The sequence below is a fragment of the Diabrotica virgifera genome, chromosome 7 (assembly GCF_917563875.1).
Source record: "Diabrotica virgifera virgifera chromosome 7, PGI_DIABVI_V3a".
NCBI lineage: Eukaryota > Metazoa > Arthropoda > Insecta > Coleoptera > Chrysomelidae > Diabrotica > Diabrotica virgifera.
In genome coordinates, this window is record NC_065449.1 from 137,421,940 (window position 1) to 137,444,294 (window position 22,355).

At 38.3% G+C, this 22,355-nt stretch overlaps 2 protein-coding genes across 2 annotated transcripts in view; one reads left to right on the forward strand and one right to left on the reverse strand.

Annotated features, from left to right (window-relative positions):
- Nucleotides 1-17,563, reverse strand: part of LOC114337780 (splicing factor 45) — a 56,179-nt gene extending 38,616 nt beyond the window's left edge. Inside the window, exon 1 of the mRNA XM_028288315.2 lies at nucleotides 16,851-17,563. Coding sequence (XP_028144116.1) covers nucleotides 16,851-17,367 — 517 coding nt within the window. The 5' untranslated portion in view covers nucleotides 17,368-17,563. The remainder of the gene's footprint in view (nucleotides 1-16,850) is intronic.
- Nucleotides 17,564-17,618: 55 nt separating this feature from the next.
- LOC114337782 (28S ribosomal protein S22, mitochondrial) lies at nucleotides 17,619-18,885 on the forward strand. Its single transcript, XM_028288316.2, has 2 exons — nucleotides 17,619-17,858; nucleotides 17,917-18,885. Exons 1-2 carry the CDS (start codon nucleotides 17,735-17,737, stop codon nucleotides 18,834-18,836), a joined length of 1,044 nt encoding a protein of 347 aa, XP_028144117.1. The 5' UTR covers nucleotides 17,619-17,734; the 3' UTR covers nucleotides 18,837-18,885.
- Nucleotides 18,886-22,355: the final 3,470 nt, after the last annotated feature.

The window sequence follows — 22,355 nt, forward strand, 5'->3', positions numbered from 1 at the left end:
AGATATATAACAACATTAATTAGAATGAAGTTTGGACATGCTTGTTTCCCTCTACATCTATCAAGAATTAAAGTTTTTGATTCAAATCTTTGTACTGAATGTCAGAAGGTGGGTGATTTGAATCACACTTTCTTTGAGTGCACAAAATACATTCCATACACCTATAATTTAATCGAAGATTTAATAAAATGTAATGTTTTTCTACCAGGAGCACAGAGGGTCCTTCTACACGAACTGAAAAGATATAAAATAGGAATCACTGCAGTACAAGAAACTAAATGGTTGGGAAAAGGTATCCGAGACACTAAAACAGACACTATACTGTATAGCGGTAAAGATGAAGGAAATAAAGAATTTGGAGTAGCCTTTATCGTAGATAATAAAATGAAGCACCTGATAACAGATTTTCAAGCCATCAATGAAAGAATCTGTAAGCTTAGGATAAAAACGCATTTCTTTAACATAACCCTTATAAATGTACACTGTCCCACAAATGAACAGGAAGAAGACACTAAGGTAGCCTTTTATCAAGATCTAGAACGAATCTATGACTCAATACCAAGAAACGACATTAAAATGGTGATAGGCGACACAAACGCCAAGATCGGAAAAGAAGAAGAGTACATAGGGGTAATAGGGAAACATAGTTTGCATAGATACACAAATGAGAATGGTCAGTTTCTAATAGATTTCGCAGCTGGAAAGAATATGATTATCAGTTCGACATGCTTCCCACATCGGGACATACATAAGGGCACTTGGATATCACCTGACGGAAACACAATAAATCAAATAGACCATATACTGACTGAAAAAAGAATGGCGACGAGTATATTAGATGTAAAAAGCAGACGTGGCGCAAGCTGTGACTCAGACCATCTACTAGTGCAGACACGGTTTAGATGCAAAATCAGTCGACAGGTAAAGGAACAATATCCAAAACAAGAAAAACTAAACTTAGATAACCTAAAAGTCCCTGAGGTACAAGAAACATTTGAGAGAACAGTTGATGAAAAATTACTAGAAGAAAACAGAGCAGACTCCACAATAGAAAATCAATGGAACACCATAAGCAGTATCATACTAAACACAGCGAAAGAAGTCATAGGAACAAAGACACAACGGAGAGAAGAAACATGGTTCGATGAAGAATGCAAACAAGCTATACAGGAAAGAAATGAAGCACATAAGAATTACATACTCAGACGTACTAGAGAGAGAAAAACAGAATTTGAGAACAAAAGACGAAGAGCAGATAAACTGTGCAGGCAGAAAAAGAGAAAGTACGAAAACCAACGGATACTAAACATAGAGAGGGAGTTTAAGGAAAACGAAACACGTAGTGCATACCAACTTATTAAACATTTAAGACAGGGATACAAACCGAAGACTAGCCTCTGCAAAAATAAGAAGGGTGAAATCATTAGCGATATGGACGAAATTAAGATAACCTGGATGACATATTTTAAGGAAGTATTAAACAAAGGGGCACAACCACCATTACAACAACAGAGGCAGCAGCAGGCACGGCAGGAGGTGCAACAACAAGAGCTGGGGGAAGATGGAGAAGAAAATGAATTAACTAGACCCCCAACGCTAGAGGAGGTCCAAACGGCAATCCACATACAAAAAAGCCATAAAGCACCGGGAATAGATAAAATACCGGCAGAACTACTCAAGCAAGGAGGAAGGAATTTGACACAACAGATGTATCAGCTAATACGAGAGATATGGATAGAAGAAAAAATCCCCCAACAATTGAAGAAAAGTATAATCTGCCCTATTCATAAAAAAGGAGACAAACTGTTGTGTCAGAATTATAGAGGCATCTCTTTGCTTTGTTCGGGATACAAAATATTCACAAACATCCTTAATCGAAGACTTCAACCTCTCACGGAAAAAATCATCGGGGAATATCAAGCAGGGTTTAGGCAAAATAGATCTACCATTGACCAACTATTTACAGTTAAACAAATACTAGCCAAAGCATGGGAATATGACATGGACGTTTACAATCTCTTTGTAGATTTTAAACAAGCCTATGATTCAATAGATAGAACAATTCTACCTAATATATTGGAAGAATTTGGCATACCATCAAAATTAATACGACTAGTGCAAATGACAATGACAGAAACAGAAGCACAAGTATGTATTCAAGGACAGATCACTGATGCGTTTACGATAACGCAAGGACTGAAACAAGGCGACGGACTGGCTCCAACGCTTTTTAATCTTGTTCTTGAATATGTAATTAGACGGTTGACGGTAAGCGGAAATAACATACTTACAAACAAATCTACCCAATTAGCAGCATACGCGGATGATATAAACATAATGAGCAGAACAATGAATGCAGCGGAAGAAACCTACGTTGAGTTGAAACAGAGTGCAGAAGCAGTAGGGCTAGCAATAAACACAAATAAAACAAAACTACTCATACAAACCAGATCAAATAGACCGGCGCAACAACACTTTATTGACGATATAGAACATGTGAATAGATTTACGTACCTAGGAATGGATCTGGTTGCAAGCAATGAAGAAGAACCGGAAATAAATAGAAGGCTTGTGCTGGCAAATAAAGCCTATTTTGCGATGGGCCACATATTCAAATCGCGAGACGTACACCGGAAAACAAAACTCCGGGTATATAAAACAATAATCAGGCCCATAGTAAGTTATGGCTGCGAAACATGGGTGGTGACACAAAAATCTGCCAATGCATTAGATGTGTTTGAAAGAAAAGTATTACGTAGGATATTGGGCCCAATAAGTGAAAATAACAACTGGCGAATTAGGTATAATAGAGAAATATACGAGCAATATAGCGAACCAACTCTAGCACAACACACTAAACTGCAGAGATTACGGTGGGCAGGGCACGTGGTCCGCATGCAGGAGAGTAGAATCCCCAGAAAATTGCTGAATGCAAGAATGCAGGGAAGAAGACCTGTTGGAAGACCTAAAAAGAGATGGGAAGACGAAGTCGATGAGGATGCCAGGAACTTTCTGGGAACGCGTTCATGGAAAAGAACAGCGGTAAATCGAAATGATTGGAGAAGCTTATTGAAGGAGGCCAAGGCTCGATTTGGGCTGTAGTGCCATTGGATGGGATGGAATGTTTTTCTACCTTTCAATGTATCCCATCTATTGTCTCTGAATAGCAAAAATATATATGATTGTTTGATGAAATTTATCTGTGAAACTAAAATTAACCTCTAAACTTTTAATCCTGATAATTTGATATATTATGTTCATATGAAAAAAGAAGAAGATGTATAATGGAAAAATGTGGTGAGCAACTTGGACAGTCCATAGCGGCCAGCTGCAGCTTTTGAACTGAGTAGAGAGCTGTGGAAGAGTTTGCTATCCAACTCTAAGGACCTCATTGCCTTCTCTATGTATGAATAGAAAACAAAAAGTTGTGACTGGCTAATTGACACCCAAGTCTATGCTATAAAACAAACAAAAAAAAAAGACCCTGATAAGAATCCAAAATCATTTGAAACTTTTGTGTAGGCCTATGATCTTTTACTCATTTCGGTTATTAATTTGTCATAAACCAAAAAACATTCTCGTTGGAATTCTTTGTCTTTGAGGTATGAGGCAGCTCTCATCCATGGTCATTTCTGATGATAAGGCTTTAACTCTCTTAAGTTAGTGTATTTGGAAATGAACTCTCAATGCTAATTTCATCACATGTTGATACAGCTTTGGAAATTATATCATCCACATCATCATCACGCTGTTTCTTAATCTTCTTGGACAGGCCATTCAACAGTTTTGATGCAATGTCAAGAGACGTGTCTTTAGCTTGTAATGACTTGTTTGTACAATAAATTGATATTAATATTTCAGACTACAAATAGAGGAGGCAGATAAACTTAAAATCAATGTTTTTGATTATGCTTGAAGCCCCAAAAACAGTTTCATTATTCCATTCATGATTGTTGGTCATCTCCTTTAGAGCAGTGTATAATCCCTTAATGTTTTTCTCAATAGAAGTGATGGTTTGTCTTTTTGATGACCATCGTGTGTAACTATGTACCTTCAGAGTGCTACCCAAATACTTGTTAAAACATTCCCATCGCATCGTTGAACCACTGGCAAAACAGAATATACTCTGTACAATACCAAAAAAGTGATCATCAATTGGGGATACTTCTGCTGCATGAACACCAACCAAATTCAAGCTGTGCGCGGCACATGGCATAAATCTAGCTAAGTCATTGATGTTGTCAATGTGAGCTTGTACGCTGTTGTAAATTCCTGCTATGTTCGATCCGTTATCGAAGCCTTGGCCACGACAATCATTTACGTCCAATCCATCTTCTTTCAATTTTGTTAGAATTTCATTTGAGATTCCTTCACCAGTTTTCTTGTGGCTGTGGCTAATAATAAAATCAACAAAACTCTCCACGATTTGAGCCTGACCACTAGAGAAATCAATGTATCTTTTATGACTTGACTCGTTTGTTCAGAATGCGAAACGTCTGGAGTACCTACAGTCAAAGATAGCACAAATAGAGTACTAATACAATAGCGACTTCTTCTAAATATCTCACAAATATTTCGAGCAAGAGAACTATCAGTCGCAAGTCTACGTCTTCTTCACAACTCACGAGCCGCAGTGGCGGCTCGTGATTTTTACAATAGGGGAGGCTATACCTACCTGTAAAATATTTAGACAAATTTGCACTAGCAAAAACATGCGCTAAAAAATGTAATTTAGGGCCCCATTTTTTATTTACATTTCATAATATCATCATAATTCATAATTTCATGATATCATATTTTAAAAATAGTTAGTCTAATTGTAAAAGTTTAATACCAAAGTTTGTGTCGTTTATTTGTTAACAATCCCATCTTTGTAAGTAGATATGCATATCAAAATAAATACAGATTTGAAGTTTTGCAGTCCATACAGGATGAAGCTTTACATTTTTTAAGATACTCAACTGAATGTTTTTAATTCTAAACGCGGCCTACTGCGACTTCAAAAACACGATAAATTACCGATATTTTGCTGTGCGTTACAGATATCGGAAAAAGTTATTTGAACAAGTTGTTCCAAATATTAGTCTAACCCCACATACCAAATTTCATAACAAAATTCGCACTTTTAGCTTTTTCATTATTTTTAGTCAGGACCCTTTTTTTTTTGGGAGGTGAGAATCTTCAAAAGACCGTCTGGGAAGGTGTCCCAGGTGTGTCGGATTCGATCCGTCACGCTTCACCGTGCCGAACCGCCTACCGACTAAACTCACCTCCTCTTCCTCCAGCCGACAGGTCTGGAACCGCTCTTGGCGAGCATGTCTGACCCGTCGACCTTTTTTTTTTTTTTTTTCCTGGAAGCCGTCTGTTGCGAACCGGTTGTACTGCAGCCACTTGGCTTATTGTACATCTTCCATTGTTTATGAAACCCATTCCAGAATTCTGGAACCCTGTACCAGCTTGTACAGGTCTAGTGGGTGGGTGCCATATAATTTTGGAGTCATTTCGATGTCTCCGAAAAGTGTTTGCCGCCTCCGATCCAATGCCTCACAGTCATGCAAAATATGGTTGACTGTTTCAGGTTCTCTGTTACAGAGTCTGCAGCTCAAGTCTCCATGAAACAGCCCCATTGTATGCAGGTGACCCTTAACTGGCGCATGTCCAGTGAGGAAACCTGTTATGACTCTGAGCTGATTCCTGCTTGTTTTCAGCAGTAACTCAGCTCTACTAGCGCATGTCCGTCCGATATACATCTTGCCATGTGTTTGACCGGGTACACTCTCCCAGTGTGAGTTGTGTTGGCTTCGGATCCAGGCTTTTTTTCGTTCGCGGACGGTGCTTTTTGGCACTCCCACGGCCGGCTCTGGACCCAGGTATTTTGTAGCTGATGCTCTCTTGGCAAGTGCATCAGCTCTTTCATTGCCGTATATGCCCCGATGACCTGGAACCCATACCAGTATAACACTGTTATGTTGTGCCAGTCTATCAAGTTCTTGTCGACATTCCCACACCAGCCTAGAGTTCACCTTAGGGCTTATAAGAGCCCCAATGGCTGCTTGGCTATCTGTGCATATGTTAACCCGCTGCAGTTCGAATGCCCTCAGGTTGTTTTCTCTTGCACACTGCAAGATTGCAAAAATCTCTGTCTGAAATACGGAGGTACATTCTCCCAGTGGAATAGAAATGTTGAAATTTCCACCACTATAGAATATTCCTGCGCCCGAACCGTCTGCAGTTTTAGACCCGTCCGTATACCAGGTGCAACCCTGCAGTCTGGGTCGAGAGTTTCCTCTGTCCCATTCGTCTCGTGGGCAAATGTCCACTTGAAAAGGTACTTCAGGCATATATCTTGATGTCATATGGTCAGAAATCATCATCCATTCGGCATCATTAATTTCATTCGTTATTTTACTATGTCCTGATTTAACTGGTACGTTGCTCAGGTTTTCTCGCAGTCTATAATAGCCCATTCTCGCCCCACCTCTTATTGTTATATGTAAAGGAGGGAGATCCAGTAGTGCCTCCATAGCTGCCGTAGGTGTGCCCCTCATAGCCCCCGTGATCCCGAGACAAGCAAGTCTTTGCACCTTGCTTAATTTGATGATGGCACTTTTTTTGCTGCACTTTTGGCCACCATACCACTGATGCATATGTAATTGTGGGTTTTACTACCATGTTATAAGTCCAATATACCATGTCTGGTCTCAAACCCCACATTTTTCCATGAGTACGTCTGGCTACCATTAACGTAGATACCGCTCTCTTCGTTATTCTTTCTATCTGCTGATTCCAAGTAAGTCTTGAGTCTAATATTATCCCGAGATACTTTACTTCACTCACCAGATTTAAATGTATACCATTTAGACTTAGAGGACCCAATTCCTCTGAATTCCTTCTTTTAGTAAATTTCATGATTTTGGACTTTAGAGGACTGATGTTAAGCCCTACATTTGAAGTCCATTCTGTAACTACTGTCAGAGCGTGTTGCATTCGATCTCTGACTGTACCATTAAATTTTCCGTGGGCTAAGATGACTAGGTCATCCGCATAGCCCAGGACGTGATGCCTATCGTTGTCGAGTCTAGCTATCAGGCCATCCATGACCAGATTCCACAATAGAGGAGATAAGACTCCCCCCTGTGGGCAGCCTCTGGCTACCTGAGCTGACACTGTATCCCCTAGCAACGTAGCATATATCACACGGTTTCTCAGCATGCAGTCTATCCATCTACAGCTTGTTTCGTCTATTCCTTTTAGACGGATCGCCCTTGTGATCGCTTCGTAAGAGGTGTTGTCAAATGCTCCCTCAATATCGAGAAATGCACCCAACATCACCTCTTGGTTTTCTAGAACGTACTCCACTCTCTGTACAAGATGGTGCAGTGCCGTTTCTGTGGAGACTCCCACTCGATATGCATATTGTCCCCGATGTATCGGACTTTCAACCAATACACCATCCCTGATATGCCTATCGAGCAGTTTTTCTAAGGTCTTCAGTACGAATGACATCAGACTTAATGGCCGCAGAGACTTGGCCCTTTCCTGTCCGATTTTGCCAGGTTTGGGTATACAAGCCACCCTTATCAGCCTCCATGCTTTTGGTATGTACCCCAGCCCTAAACTAGCCTGCAGTATCTTACACAATTTTTTGAAAAGAAGGTCGTTTCCCTTCTGTAGAAGTATTGGATAAATCCCGTCCGGACCCGGTGATTTATATGGCTCGAATGAGTTTATTGCCCATTTGATTTTGTCCTGGTTTATAACTTCTTTTGCCACATGCCAGTTTTCCCTAGAACCATAATTCATGATATCCAGTCCGGTTTGCCATGTGTCTAGTGGTATCAGTTTTGTCTCAGACTCAGGAAAGTGCACCCTGAAAAGCTCTTTCAGGGTGTCTTCACCATTCTGAGTGTATTCACCTGACTCTTTTTGGAGCGAGGGAATACTTATCTGAGGGTCCTTTGAGAGAACTTTATGGAGCCTTGCCATTTCTGAAGTCCCTTCTATCTCTTCACAATGCCTTCTCCACGATTCTCTTTTTGCCCTTCTCAGTTCCTTATTGTAGTCAGTCAGAGCTTTGCGATAATCGCCCCACTCGCCTGACCTTTTGGCGAAATTAAATTTTCGTCTAACCTCTGTCCTTTGATTTGCAAGATTATGATTCCACCAGGGAACTTTCCTGTTGGAATTCCTGACTATCTCCGGACAGTTGTCTTCGAACGCTGACGTGACAATCTCTTGAAATTGTTCGGCAGCCATGTCTAGGTCCAATGTATGCCTTATCTTCCCGTTAATCCTGCCTAAGCTATATTCTATGTCTGCTTGATATGCTTCCCAGTTTGTTTTACGAGGATTACGATAAGTTTCCTTGATAAGCTCATTGCCTGTCATTTCAAAACAAATGTGTCGATGGTCTGAAAAGGACACCTCATCTGACACATGCCAGTTTTTCACAGTTCTAGCCACGTTAGTCGTGGCAACTGTTATATCAATCACCTCCTTCCGTCGTGAAGTCACGAAGGTTGGTTTGTTTCCTACGTTTAATATGTCTAAATTATGTTGCATTATAAACTGTAGTACTGACTCACCTCTTGCATTGGTGTTTGTACTGCCCCAAGTCAGATGGTGCGCATTCGCATCACAGCCAATGATCAATTGCAATCCATTTTTCCTGCAATCTCTCACTAGCTGCTCCAATTCCCTTGATGGTGGTTGTTCGGGATCATCATATGGGAGGTATGCTGATCCGAAAACTATCTGCTTCACCCCTCCTCCATCTATGATCTTCATCTTTACCGTGGTTAAATCCCTGGAACAGTGATTTATCAACGGCAGTGTTTTGATGTTTCGTTTGACTATTATGCAAGTTCTCGGGACATCGGCAGATCGGCTATATATAAGCTCTCCACCAATACCCGATAGACCTCTTATTTTGCCCTTGTAAACCCAGGGTTCTTGTATCAAGGCTACATCAAACCTTCTCATGGCGACAGTAAGTTCTGCCGAAGCTGACTTACTATGCTGGAGATTCGCTTGCAGGATTCTGATTGGAGCCATCAATGCCTCTGATGGTTTTGAAGGATATCTTTTCAAGTCTGTAATACGCCTTGAAATTTGCAGCCTTCAATGTTTTATAGGAGACCTCGTCGATCGTGTATACGAGGATTTGCATGTCCTCTCCGACCTTCCGATTTTTCAACAACCAGTCTTCCGTCTTAAGGTCTTTATTTTGCCTCTCTAAACGGGTTCTGACTGTTGATTCTTCAGCCTCTTTCTCGGGGATGCGGGCGAGGACCATAGGGCGTTTTGGCATGTGGCTGGGATCGACCACATTTAAGTCGACTCCTTCCCACAGGCCCTCCATAGTCCTTACCACCTCAGTGGTCCATTTTTTGGTATGTTCGTTAGCACAGTTTACCCACAGAGTACCTGCGCTAAACGATGTTTTATGGAACTGTAGCAGTTGATTTTGACTTTCAACAGGAGCCTCATCCACTGCTAGCTTTAGTTTGTTGATGATCAGGTCTGCGTGAGCCTGATCTAGTTGAGTATCCGGATGGTGCCTGTGTGCCACCGCTATCCTGAATACTTTTGTGACATTGCTGTATGACCTAGTCTGCTCATGAGAGCTCCTTGGTCTCTTAGCAACCCTTTGTTGCGGGGGGGTAATGGTATTCTCCCGCGGTCTCTTTTTACCCTCGGGTTTTACCAGTACTCCCGTTTTGTTTTTATGGGGATTTGCTGTGGTCCATGTTCCAGCAGCCATTTTTGCCTTTTTCGTCATCTTTCTTTTTTGAGCTCCAGAAAGGCGTTTTTTGCTACTTTGTGCAGAGTCTGTTCCGCTTGGAACAACTTCTGGCTCAGTATTTGGGACAGATACAGAATCCACGACTGAAGTCACCTCTGTGTCCGTTCCCGTTTTTGTGTTTGTTTTTTCAATCTCGTTCTCCATATTTGTTCCCACGAGTTGGGACGAATTGCTGTCAGGCACGGCAGTGCGGCCTTACCGTGCTAAGGCTATAATCCCCCAGAGTTCGCCATCTCTCTAGGGCATCGCTTTAGATACACTTTACTCCCTGTACCATGCATCCCGTCGGCACGATGGTGTTACACCTTAGGATTGGGAGGATGGATCATTTGGCGTTACCCAGGGTGCACCACATGGAGGCGATCCATCGCTACACCCCGCTTTTGAACTGAGTAGAGAGCTGTGGAAGAGTTTGCTATCCAACTCTAAGGACCTCATTGCCTTCTCTATGTATGAATAGAAAACAAAAAGTTGTGACTGGCTAATTGACACCCAAGTCTATGCCATAAAACAAACAAAAAAAAAGACCCTGATAAGAATCCAAAATCATTTGAAACTTTTGTGTAGGCCTATGATCTTTTACTCATTTCGGTTATTAATTTGTCATAAACCAAAAAACATTCTCGTTGGAATTCTTTGTCTTTGAGGTATGAGGCAGCTCTCATCCATGGTCATTTCTGATGATAAGGCTTTAACTCTCTTAAGTTAGTGTATTTGGAAATGAACTCTCAATGCTAATTTCATCACATGTTGATACAGCTTTGGAAATTATATCATCCACATCATCATCACGCTGTTTCTTAATCTTCTTGGACAGGCCATTCAACAGTTTTGATGCAATGTCAAGAGACGTGTCTTTAGCTTGTAATGACTTGTTTGTACAATAAATTGATATTAATATTTCAGACTACAAATAGAGGAGGCAGATCAACTTAAAATCAATGTTTTTGATTATGCTTGAAGCCCCAAAAACAGTTTCATTATTCCATTCATGATTGTTGGTCATCTCCTTTAGAGCAGTGTATAATCCCTTAATGTTTTTCTCAATAGAAGTGATGGTTTGTCTTTTTGATGACCATCGTGTGTAACTATGTACCTTCAGAGTGCTACCCAAATACTTGTTAAAACATTCCCATCGCATCGTTGAACCACTGGCAAAACAGAATATACTCTGTACAATACCAAAAAAGTGATCATCAATTGGGGATACTTCTGCTGCATGAACACCAACCAAATTCAAGCTGTGCGCGGCACATGGCATAAATCTAGCTAAGTCATTGATGTTGTCAATGTGAGCTTGTACGCTGTTGTAAATTCCTGCCATGTTCGATCCGTTATCGAAGCCTTGGCCACGACAATCATTTACGTCCAATCCATCTTCTTTCAATTTTGTTAGAATTTCATTTGAGATTCCTTCACCAGTTTTCTTGTGGCTGTGGCTAATAATAAAATCAACAAAACTCTCCACGATTTGAGCCTGACCACTAGAGAAATCAATGTATCTTTTATGACTTGACTCGTTTGTTCAGAATGCGAAACGTCTGGAGTACCTACAGTCAAAGATAGCACAAATAGAGTACTAATACAATAGCGACTTCTTCTAAATATCTCACAAATATTTCGAGCAAGAGAACTATCAGTCGCAAGTCTACGTCTTCTTCACAACTCACGAGCCGCAGTGGCGGCTCGTGATTTTTACAATAGGGGAGGCTATACCTACCTGTAAAATATTTAGACAAATTTGCACTAGCAAAAACATGCGTTAAAAATTGTAATTTAGGGCCCCATTTTTTATTTACATTTCATAATATCATCATAATTCATAATTTCATGATATCATATTTTAAAAATAGTTAGTCTAATTGTAAAAGTTTAATACCAAAGTTTGTGTCGTTTATTTGTTAACAATCCCATCTTTGTAAGTAGATATGCATATCAAAATAAATACAGATTTGAAGTTTTGCAGTCCATACAGGATGAAGCTTTACATTTTTTAAGATACTCAACTGAATGTTTTTAATTCTAAACGCGGCCTACTGCGACTTCAAAAACACGATAAATTACCGATATTTTGCTGTGCGTTACAGATATCGGAAAAAGTTATTTGAACAAGTTGTTCCAAATATTAGTCTAACCCCACATACCAAATTTCATAACAAAATTCGCACTTTTAGCTTTTTCATTATTTTTAGTCAGGACCCTTTTTTTTGGGAGGTGAGAATCTTCAAAAGACCGTCTGGGAAGGTGTCCCAGGTGTGTCGGATTCGATCCGTCACGCTTCACCGTGCCGAACCGCCTACCGACTAAACTCACCTCCTCTTCCTCCAGCCGACAGGTCTGGAACCGCTCTTGGCGAGCATGTCTGACCCGTCGACCTTACTCATAACTCCCCCCGGGCACCCTCTGCGTGCACTCCGTAGATTAAGCGGCCACCCAGCCGCCTCGTCCCGTACACACCCCGCACAAAGACCGGTCGGTGAAGACGACCGTCCCGTGCAGCCCATGTGCGGGTGGGGCGACCGGGGTGCCCCCAATCAAACATGAACTAGCAAAAGGATACCAGTCGACAGTTACGAGCAACTCCAAACATTCGTGCTTTCATCAATTCGCACTCACACTCATACCCATTCATTCTACAGTTAAAAAGGAAGCAGTCAGTGAGGTTGGGTGTAAAAATCCTCCCCCACTACCTGATACAAAACAAAAAACAGACTAAAAAAACAAGACAAAACAGAAAGTAAACAAAACAATAAAAAGGCGGTCAGCATGGGTTAGATGTAAAAGGTCCTCCCCCTGCTGACTACCGCTTACAACACGCAACACATTTGAGTAATAAAATTGATTTAAAATGATAAATATTGTATAAATAAGATTGAAGAAGTAAATAAGGAGATAAAACAAGATAAAATAAATAAATAAGTAAAACTAGTTAAAATAAGACAGACAGCGCAGGTTGGATGTAAAGGATCCTCCCCCCACTGGCTGCCATCTGCGACACAAAAATAAAAACGTTAAAAAATAAATAAATAGACGGTCATCCCGCTTGCAGTCGCCTCTCTTTCTCCTCTTTGTGCTTCATTGTCTTCGTGACAAAAGCAATGATCAGGTCGAAGTCTCTCTTGCTATTGATAGCTTTATCAATTAGCTCGTGAGGCTCGCCTAGAGGGGATCCCAGTCCCAGCTGCAGCTCGGTACGTCCCGCCTGGTATGCAGGGCACACGAAGACGACATGCTGCGCGTCATCCACTACTCCACACTCAGGGCATAGATCGTCCACGGTTTTCCCTATATGATGAGTAAACTTCCTGAACGATCCATGTCCCGTCAAAAATTGTGTGAAATAATAGCTGACGCGCCGATGCCGGCACTCGTACCACCTCACCACATCTGGAATCAGGGATCTCGTCCAGGCCGCCTTCTCGACTTCGGCTGCCCATTCCCTCTGCCACATCTCTAGACTTCTTTTCCTTTCTTGTGGACCTGAACCTATTGCCCCGTTGCCCCTCTGGTACATTCGGACTCTTTCTCTGGCCAGGATGTGCACCGGTACAGACCCAGCCACCACCTGTAAGGCAATGGTTGATACGGTTCTGTACGCGCTGCACACCCTGATCAGAGGTTTCCTTTGTGTCCTAAGAAGCACGTCTTTATACTTTTTCATTCGAAGGACCTCGTGCCACACTGGGGCTCCGTATAAAACTATGGATAAGATGGATTGTGCCATCACTATTCTCTTCTGGGATCCAGGACCCCCTATATTTGGCATAAATTTATTTAGTATAGAGGTCCTTTCTTCTGCCTTCCGACATGCTTCTTGTACATGTTGTCCAAATTTAAGCTTGTCGTCAAAAATAATTCCGAGGTACTTAACCGTCTTTTGGGGTCTTATTAAGAGCCTTTATATCCAAATATTATGTCATCTCTCTTTCTTGGTCCCCTCAAGATAATGGATTCTGTCTTCTCTACTGCTAACTTTAGATCATTTCTCTCTATCCAATCTGCGGTCTTCTGTATTGCTTCGTTTACTTTTTGTATTATTCCCCTATTCATGTCGTCTTCGATCAGTAAGGCTAGGTCGTCCGCGTATGCAATCGCTCTCACTCCTCTCTGCCTGTTTACTTCTAGTACCCCGTTGTATAGTATATTCCAAAGTAAGGGTCCCAGGACTGACCCCTGGGGTACACCTGCGGTCATTTCTTTCTTCTTTTTCTTCGATATGCATACGGTTCTTTCAGATAGGTAGTCCTTTATTATGTTGGACACATACTCTGGAGCCCCAAATTCGACTATTCGGTCTACTATGTGACCCCAGTTTGCTGAATTAAAAGCATTTTTTATGTCTAACAGAACAAGGACCACCCACCTTTTTTTACTTGCTTTAGCCGCGTCCCTTATCCAGGTCGCGGCATTGACTGTCGATTTACCTTTTCGAAATCCATATTGTTGATTTGATAACACTCTCTGATCTTCCAACACGCCCTCCAGCCTCTTCTTGATAAGCCCTTCGTAGAACTTACCAAGGCAGTCCAGAAGGCATACTGGCCGATAAGAGGCTGCTGAATCGGGGGGTTTCTCAGGCTTTAGGAGTAGAACTAAGTTCAGGACCCTAAAACTCGTTGTCCAGAGATGCACGCAACGGAGCCGAGAAGCTACTTAGCCTCCCTTGGTATATCTCCGGGCAGCGTTTGACGGCACTGTAGATGCCACTGTTAGGAGACCGCGTCTCCTTAAACGCCTGCTGCGCTGCGCGGTGCATCAGCTATGGAGGCTGCTCCACTTCTCGGCTCCGTTCATGCATCTCGGGATAACCCAGGGTCCTGCCTACAATAATAATAAAAAAAACTGAGACAAAATCATGCGTTATAATGCTAATGCTCCGTGCGTATGGATATTTAGTGATAATATGGAATTTACACGTTGTATAATAGTGAGAGTGCTTGTTGTTTTCGCGATTCATAATAAACAAAACAGTGTAGCGTGTGTAAAAAATTTATGGGGAGGCTAAGCCTCCCTTGCCTCCTCTGACAAGCCGTGATTCATAGCCTGAACTGAACTTGACGTTGTGTGCAGCTTCGCTTCGCTGCTAGCGCACTAAGAGCATGATCAGTTCTATCTTCTGCCGCTCGACGCACTGCGCTTCTTGTGCCACCTGTATTAGCTTGCAACGCTGCAAACCATCCAGTTAACAAAACTTAAAATCATTTATATATTACAATTATTTTTATAATGTCAAAGTCAAAGTCAAGTCAAATTTATTGTACATGTATGAGACAAGTCAAAGTTACAGACATATAATGTACATCTTAAAAGTATGTAAATTAATAAATATGACAAAACATACTTAAAAGTTATTTTTAGACCATGGCTCTAGCTCACAAATGTATTGGTGTACACACCTCCGAAAGTTTGGCTGATGTAAATTCATTCGTATATCTATTGGCAATTTGTTAAAGAAACTTATGGCTGCATAATGTGTGCTACCTTCCAACAAAACTGAACGATGTTGTGGAAGCATAAAGTGATTGTCTCTGAATCTTGTTGAATAAACATGGTTAAATTGAAATTTATTGAATTCATAAATTTTGCAACGTAAATACATTATACACAAAAATATATACAGACCAGGAATTGTAAGAATATTATTTTGTCTAAAGATGCCTCTATAAGAATCTCTAAATTTCATTTTATATATTATCCTAATAGCTCTTTTCTGAAGTATGAATATCTGCTCTAATTCAGAGGTACAACCCCCGACTTCAATGCCATATTTGGCTATTGAGTAAAAATGGGCAAAGTATACTGTTTTTAATATTGATGTATTAAAGAGACGTGAAAGAATTCTCAATGCATAACATGCGCTACTTAATCTGGATTTCAAATTAGAAATGTGGTTTGACCATTTAAGTAGTAATGTTACTGACACCGTACCAGCATTTATGTATTCTCTTATCTTTTTAATTTTGCTAGAATACGGCATCATATTTTTTCATCGAAAGCAGGAAAAATGCTTAGTTTATAAAATTAAAATATTGGATTTCCTAAAAGTTTTTCTTCCGCTAATTTTGCGCCCCCTCACTCTTGCGCACTTGGCGGGCGCCTCTTTCGCCAACCCCTAAATACGTCCCTGCCTATATGCTGGACTACCTTTTGTTGTTCACAAAAAACATTTCTGCAAGTCGAATCTCTCAAATAAACAGTCCAAATTAAGTACCAAATTCTTGGTTATAAATATATGTGGTATTCACACTAAATCAAGAGAGCAATTATTGATATACGTGGTTTCTTTTTTCGGCTGTAGAAAATAGTCTAGTGTATTTGGAATTTTTTTAACATTTGTAAATCGTGAGATACAAGGTTTTCAAACTAAAACCACAAAAATGTCATTTTTGAAAAAAAAAAATGAGATACAAGGTTTTCACAACTAAGCCATCGATATAAAAACAAGGGAAAAAAAGAAAGAATGTAAAATCCACCACATATTTGTAAATGGTTAAGTAAGATTATAGAATATTATTTTCAGAATATTATTACCAGGTCCCTATAATGTTGTCAAAGGCCAACATGATCAACCAAAAAAGATGAATCTGGTGATTTTTCTAGTGACATTATTGGGTGTGAATCTGTCTTTTGAGTTTACTTCTCTTAGTTTAAAAACAACCTATTGGAAAGTACACCCAGTTAAGCACATGGAAAAATGTATATTTACAGATATGAGGTACCTAATAGGACTGAATTATCTCTACCATACTACTCATACATTGACCTGACTTATTCACTTCTGAATTCAAATTTAAATATATATTTATCCCTTCCATTTTGGCGAATGGATTTAGTGTCTGCAGTCATATAAACCCAAAGAAACAACAACAAACCCTTTCAATGTTGACAAAATATGCCTACCGTGACCTGGGTGCTAACTTGATTTTTCATTGGAAACGAATGTTGTACAAATGATACCTGAAGCCGTCATGCACACCTGGTATGACATTTTTAGGCGTCATCAGCATTCAAAGGATTAAGCATGCCATGTATAAATTAAAAGTACCTGAAAAGCCACTACCAATTTGTGGCTGACTCATCTGAGGTGTCGAGTTAACTATTGATGGTGGCGACATACTTTCTTCTGGATCACCAAATCTACTTTTACGTTTTTTCTCCTTCTTTTTTTCTTCTTTATCAGTTCTATCTCTGTCCCTAGGTTCTCTATTTTCACGGTCTCTACTATGTTCTCTTAATTCTTTAACTTTTTTCTCAAACTCATTTGGCCAGGATGGATTATATTCATTTACTATATTTAAGTCATCGCCAGCTGAACTTAAAATTGGCGGCCAAGGATCTGACTTAGGTTTTGCTAGGGATTTAAGTTCATCATCATCTCGTTTGGATTTTAAATCTATCACTGGAGCTAAACTTACAGACTTACGAAGTTGATCTCTTTTAGGTTGAGTTACAGTAGCTTTTTTAAGTTGTAATTGTGATTGAAGTAATTTAATGCCAGATGACCAACCTTGTACTTTTTCTGTTGCTGTGGTTTTTACATCATAATCATCATATAAAGACATATTTAAAAAGTATGTTAGTAATTTGTAAGTCCAGTTCAATATAAATATATGTATGTGTGTTGTGTGTATCTACAAAATTGTGAATGTGAAACCAATAATTCTGAAATTCACAAAAAAACAAACTTATTAAATTCTGTCTTTCTGTTAATAAATTTTGTATTTTGTTAAGGTTAAGTTCAATATCAATATTCTTCTTTTTGTGGCTTTCCCATTTCTGAAATGAAATATTGACTGTTTTGATTATCTAAGAGTCAAATTAAAGAAAGAGAAGTAGATTCAAACCCAAACCATAAAAAGCAACCAAACCAAAAATGAAAAATCTATGAAAAAGAGTTTATGAAAAATCTAAATTCAAATTCAGATAGAAATGGCTGCATTAAGATATATTTCCAAGAATTTGTTTAAACATATATTTCGATCGGAACTAAAGGCAAATACGGAAATTTGTTTAATTTATAGCAGGCTCTTAAATTATTCATCTATTGAATATGGTAAGGTATAATACAAAAATGAAGCAGGTTAGGGTTATAACAAGTATATTATTTGCAGATATCAAACATGATCCAGCTCCAAAATTCTTTAATAAAGATATACAATTATTGCTTAGAGAAATTACAAGAGTCGATTTAACTAAAGTAAATCAGAAGATAAAACTGGGAGGCAAAGGATTGGAAGATCCCATTTATAAGTTTATGACTGATGATGAGCTAAAAGAAGCTATTGAAGAAGCTAAACAGAAGTCCCACGAGTTGTTACAAATACCTCCCGTCGTTGCAGTTAGAAAACCTATGACACATGTTTTATCAGAGGATCCTGCTTTACAAGGTTTGGAAGAATCAAAACTAGTTTTTACAGATATTACTTTTGGACTTAAGAATATTGAGCGTATAATTGTAGTAAGGGAACCAGATGGAACATTACGAGAAGCAGATTGGGAGTTGAGAAATAGAATGAATCAACTGTATTTTCCTCAAAAGGAGAGACATATTAAACCCCCTAGAATGTTTTTTGGAGAATTACTTAATAATTTATTGGAACACTATGAATACAAGTTTATTCTTGATCGAGCTTGTGTGCAGTTTGAACCTAATGATCCTGAATACCAAAGAGTAGTCTCAGTTACATATCAACATGTAAATGACCATGAAAAGTTTGATTTATTGAGATCTACTAGACATTTTGGAGCCCTCACATTTTTTCTTGTGTGGAATAAAAATATAGATAATTTGTTATTAGAACTTATAGAGACTTCTCAGATTGAAGAAGCAAATATACTCTTAAAATTGTACACAAAAATACATGATATTACACTTGAACAGGGAACAGAATTTTCAGCTGTTGAAGACTATATTAAAAGATATTCCAATAAAAAAGCAGCATTAGAATTGGGATTACAGGCTTACAAAGATTTATCAAAACAGAAGAAAAAATATGATGAAGGTATACAATTTGCACATGGGACTGGATAATATAATAAATATATGTTTTAAGAACAATAAAATATTTTTAGTAAAATAATTTATCTGTTGAAATATGTACCTATTTCTAAATAGTTTAAAGGATGGGGACCTATACCTACTATTGGCTCCGTGCATCTCCCCTCTACTTACAGTCACATGACACGCTGTCAGATTTTGTAAGGACGTTTTAACATTGAGTCTTATGGGATTATTTTGTTAATAGAAATAGAAATATGCTTTATTGTCATGAAAAATTTAACAATTTTATAGACAAAGCTTACAAGAATCATAAATAAAAACAATAACAAATACAATTTACTAAAATTATACAAATCGTCAATATAAATAAAACATAATAAAGTCAAATAAAAATCAGTAACAATCTATTGCAAAATTAAAAAAAATTGCAAATTGCGTAATCTACCTTAAGAAATTTAATAAGTAATTTAATAAGTTATGCTGCTGCATATGACACTCAAATATAGATTAAGATTCTACTTATACATAACAATACTGTAATTTCTTAGTTATTGGTTAAGAAACTCTGCTATTGAATAATATGGTCTTTCAGATAAATAGGCTTTAGTCATTTTACGGAACTTGGGGAAAGATGTTGCAGATTTAAGTTGTAGAGGGAGATGGTTGTATAGTTTTTTTGCAGAATATAATATAGATTTCTTTACTAACTCACTGGACGGGATCGGTAAATAGATGTCAAAAGTAGAATTTCTGGTGGAATAGTCATGTCTAGGTCTTTCTGGAAAAACATGTAGATGTTTACGAATTAAGCAAACAGTTTCTAAAATATATAAAGAAGGTAGTGTTAGAATTTTGTGATCTTTGAAGTAGCTTCTGCAATGTGTTGTTCTTCTGAGGCCAAACAGATATCTGATTGCTCTTTTTTGCAATTTAAAAATAACATCGGATTGAGCAGCTGTACCAAAACCCCAAAAGGGCAGACCATATCGAAGATGGGACTCGAACAATGAAAAGTATGTTATTTTGGAAGAGGCTAAATCCATTTCCTTAGAGACAGATCTTATTGCAAAGCAAGCTGAGGATAGTTTCTTGCTTAACACATCGATATGAAGGGACCATTTAAGGTTGCTATCTACAAAAATACCAAGAAACTTTACAGAATCAATGATACTGATCTGGCTGTTATGAAGAGGCAAGGGTTGAAGAGTTCCTTTATAGGGTAATGCTACTGTTTTATCTACGTTAAAAGAGAGTAAATTAGAATCTGACCAGGATTTTATTGTGAGTAGATCAGAAGTTATAGTAGCATGAAGAGTTGCGATATTTGAGTTGCTCCAAGTGATACTGGTATCGTCAGCAAAAAGAAAAACTTTTCCATCGATTTTTAAACTAGTGATGTCATTAATAAAGATAAGGAAAAGTAGAGGACCCAATACTGAACCTTGCGTTACCCCACATACATTTTTGAGACTAGAGTCTGTATTATTTGCTCTAACCAGTTGTTTCCTATTTTCCAAGTAAGATTGAAACCAGTTCAAAGAAATACCTCGAATTCCATAGAAATCTAGTTTTTTTATCAAAATGTCGTGATTTACACAATCAAAAGCTTTGGCATAATCACAAAAAACAGTGGCAGTGTGGAGATTATTGTTTAATGCTTGATAAACCTCATGTAGTACAGAAAACATGGCATCGGTGGTACATTTATTATTTAAAAATCCAAACTGATTTTGTGATAAAATCTTGTTATCAACGAGAAAGGACATAAGTCGGGCTTTTAGGAGTCTTTCAATAATTTTGGAGAGTACCGGTAGTAATGCAATAGGTCTATAATTGCAGGCAATAGATTTTTCACCACCCTTATGAAGAGGAATAATGATGGCCGTCTTTAAACTTGAACCGTTAAACTTGAATATTTTATTTTGTAGTGATAATAACCGAATACAATTGTTAGAATTCATTAGTTATTAATTTATACTGTAATTTATAGTGCAACAAAAATATTTTCTTTTTCGTTAATAAAGATTTATTGACATAAACTGCGATAGTGAGGTTATGTATACAAAATCAAACTGATAATCAATATTGGAAAGTGAAGAATTTATATCAGATTAAGTGCGTTTTTATTTTCTGTTTATATTAATACATAGTATCACTAGCGTGACACAGCATTTTTTTTAAATATCTCATTTAAACATACACAAAGCGTCCTTATAAAATTTCAAAAAACCGCCACCATGAGCAGGTCGGTCGATTATGCTTTGACACTTTGTTAACGCTCGGAGCGAATAACATATATATTAAAGCAATATAATATATATGAGATATAATAAATACACCCACAGGAGATACCGATACCAGATGTATTTCAGAATATTTATTATATTTTTAGTACAGTAATACCCTGCACTTGCGATAGGTGGGACCGAGCGATAACCATGTAAGTCAAATTCGCGTAAGTCAGGGTGTAATTTTGCATATGTATGTATATAAATTATTTTTGATTGGGACCAGAAGCTAAGAAAAATGGCATATACAAATATAAAATTGTCAATTTAATTTATTTTGATGTAGAAGGCTGCATCAAATCTAATAAAGAGACAACTCAAAGATTTGTTCCCTCCCGCAAAATTTCTTCATAGCAGGCTAATAATTTTTTTATCACTTGTTTGGTAGAAGAAATGCGATCTTTGTTATAGTTTATATTTTCTAAAATTTGCAAGCCCTTTTAAATTAAACTGAGATCTTCAGTCAAGTTTCCAACCGTTATTTGATCTTCAGTTTAAACAGGATCCAAACAATCAAGCTCTTCAATGTCTTGTTCTTCCTCATGCATTTCTATGAGGTCATCAATAGTTAGCTCCCGATTGTGCGAATTCAACAGTTCTTCCAGTGTCATCACTATCAACATCTTAAATCGCATTACTAATTTCATAAAAATAACAAACACCCACTCGCAGACAAAACTGTAGATAAGAAATACCTAATACAAAATAAATTCTAGTGATGTGCTGATTTCGTGCGAAAAGTCCAAATATCTACATTGGATGAGCAATAATATGTGGGCGGTAATTCTATTTCATCGATAACCGAGCGATTGTGTGGCACTCAAATGACTAATTGACAAGATTTGAAAATTGCGTAACTCTGGGTTCGTGTAAATTGGGATAGCGTAAGTCGAGGTATTACTGTATCTCGAAAACATATATACAATGGTGGCAAGTAGTGTTAATTTCTTGTTAGATTTTATTGAGAGTTCATCTGAGGATGATCAGTGCCGGATTAACCATTAGGCGGACTAGGCGGCCGCCTAGGGCCCGGGCACTGGATGGGGCCCGCATCCCACACAAATGCATTAATTAATATTTAGTTATTTAAGCAGTTATTTAAAAAAAAATTAAAATGTTAAAAAAATCAAATAGGGCTAACAGACAAAAAAAAAAAAAAAGAAAATTGTTAATTTATGATTTCCAATCAAACTCAGTTTTTTGCTTTGTTTTTTTTTTCAAATATCAGAAAAATACAACCGACTTCAAGACAAATTAAGCA

Excerpts from the sequence above, each read along its gene's own strand:
- LOC114337782 (XM_028288316.2), top strand. The coding sequence starts at position 17,735 with ATGGCTGCATTAAGATATATTTCCAAGAATTTGTTTAAACATATATTT. Across the intron at positions 17,859-17,916 it reads TTATTCATCTATTGAATATG|ATATCAAACATGATCCAGCT; the intron begins GTAAGGTATAAT and ends TATTATTTGCAG.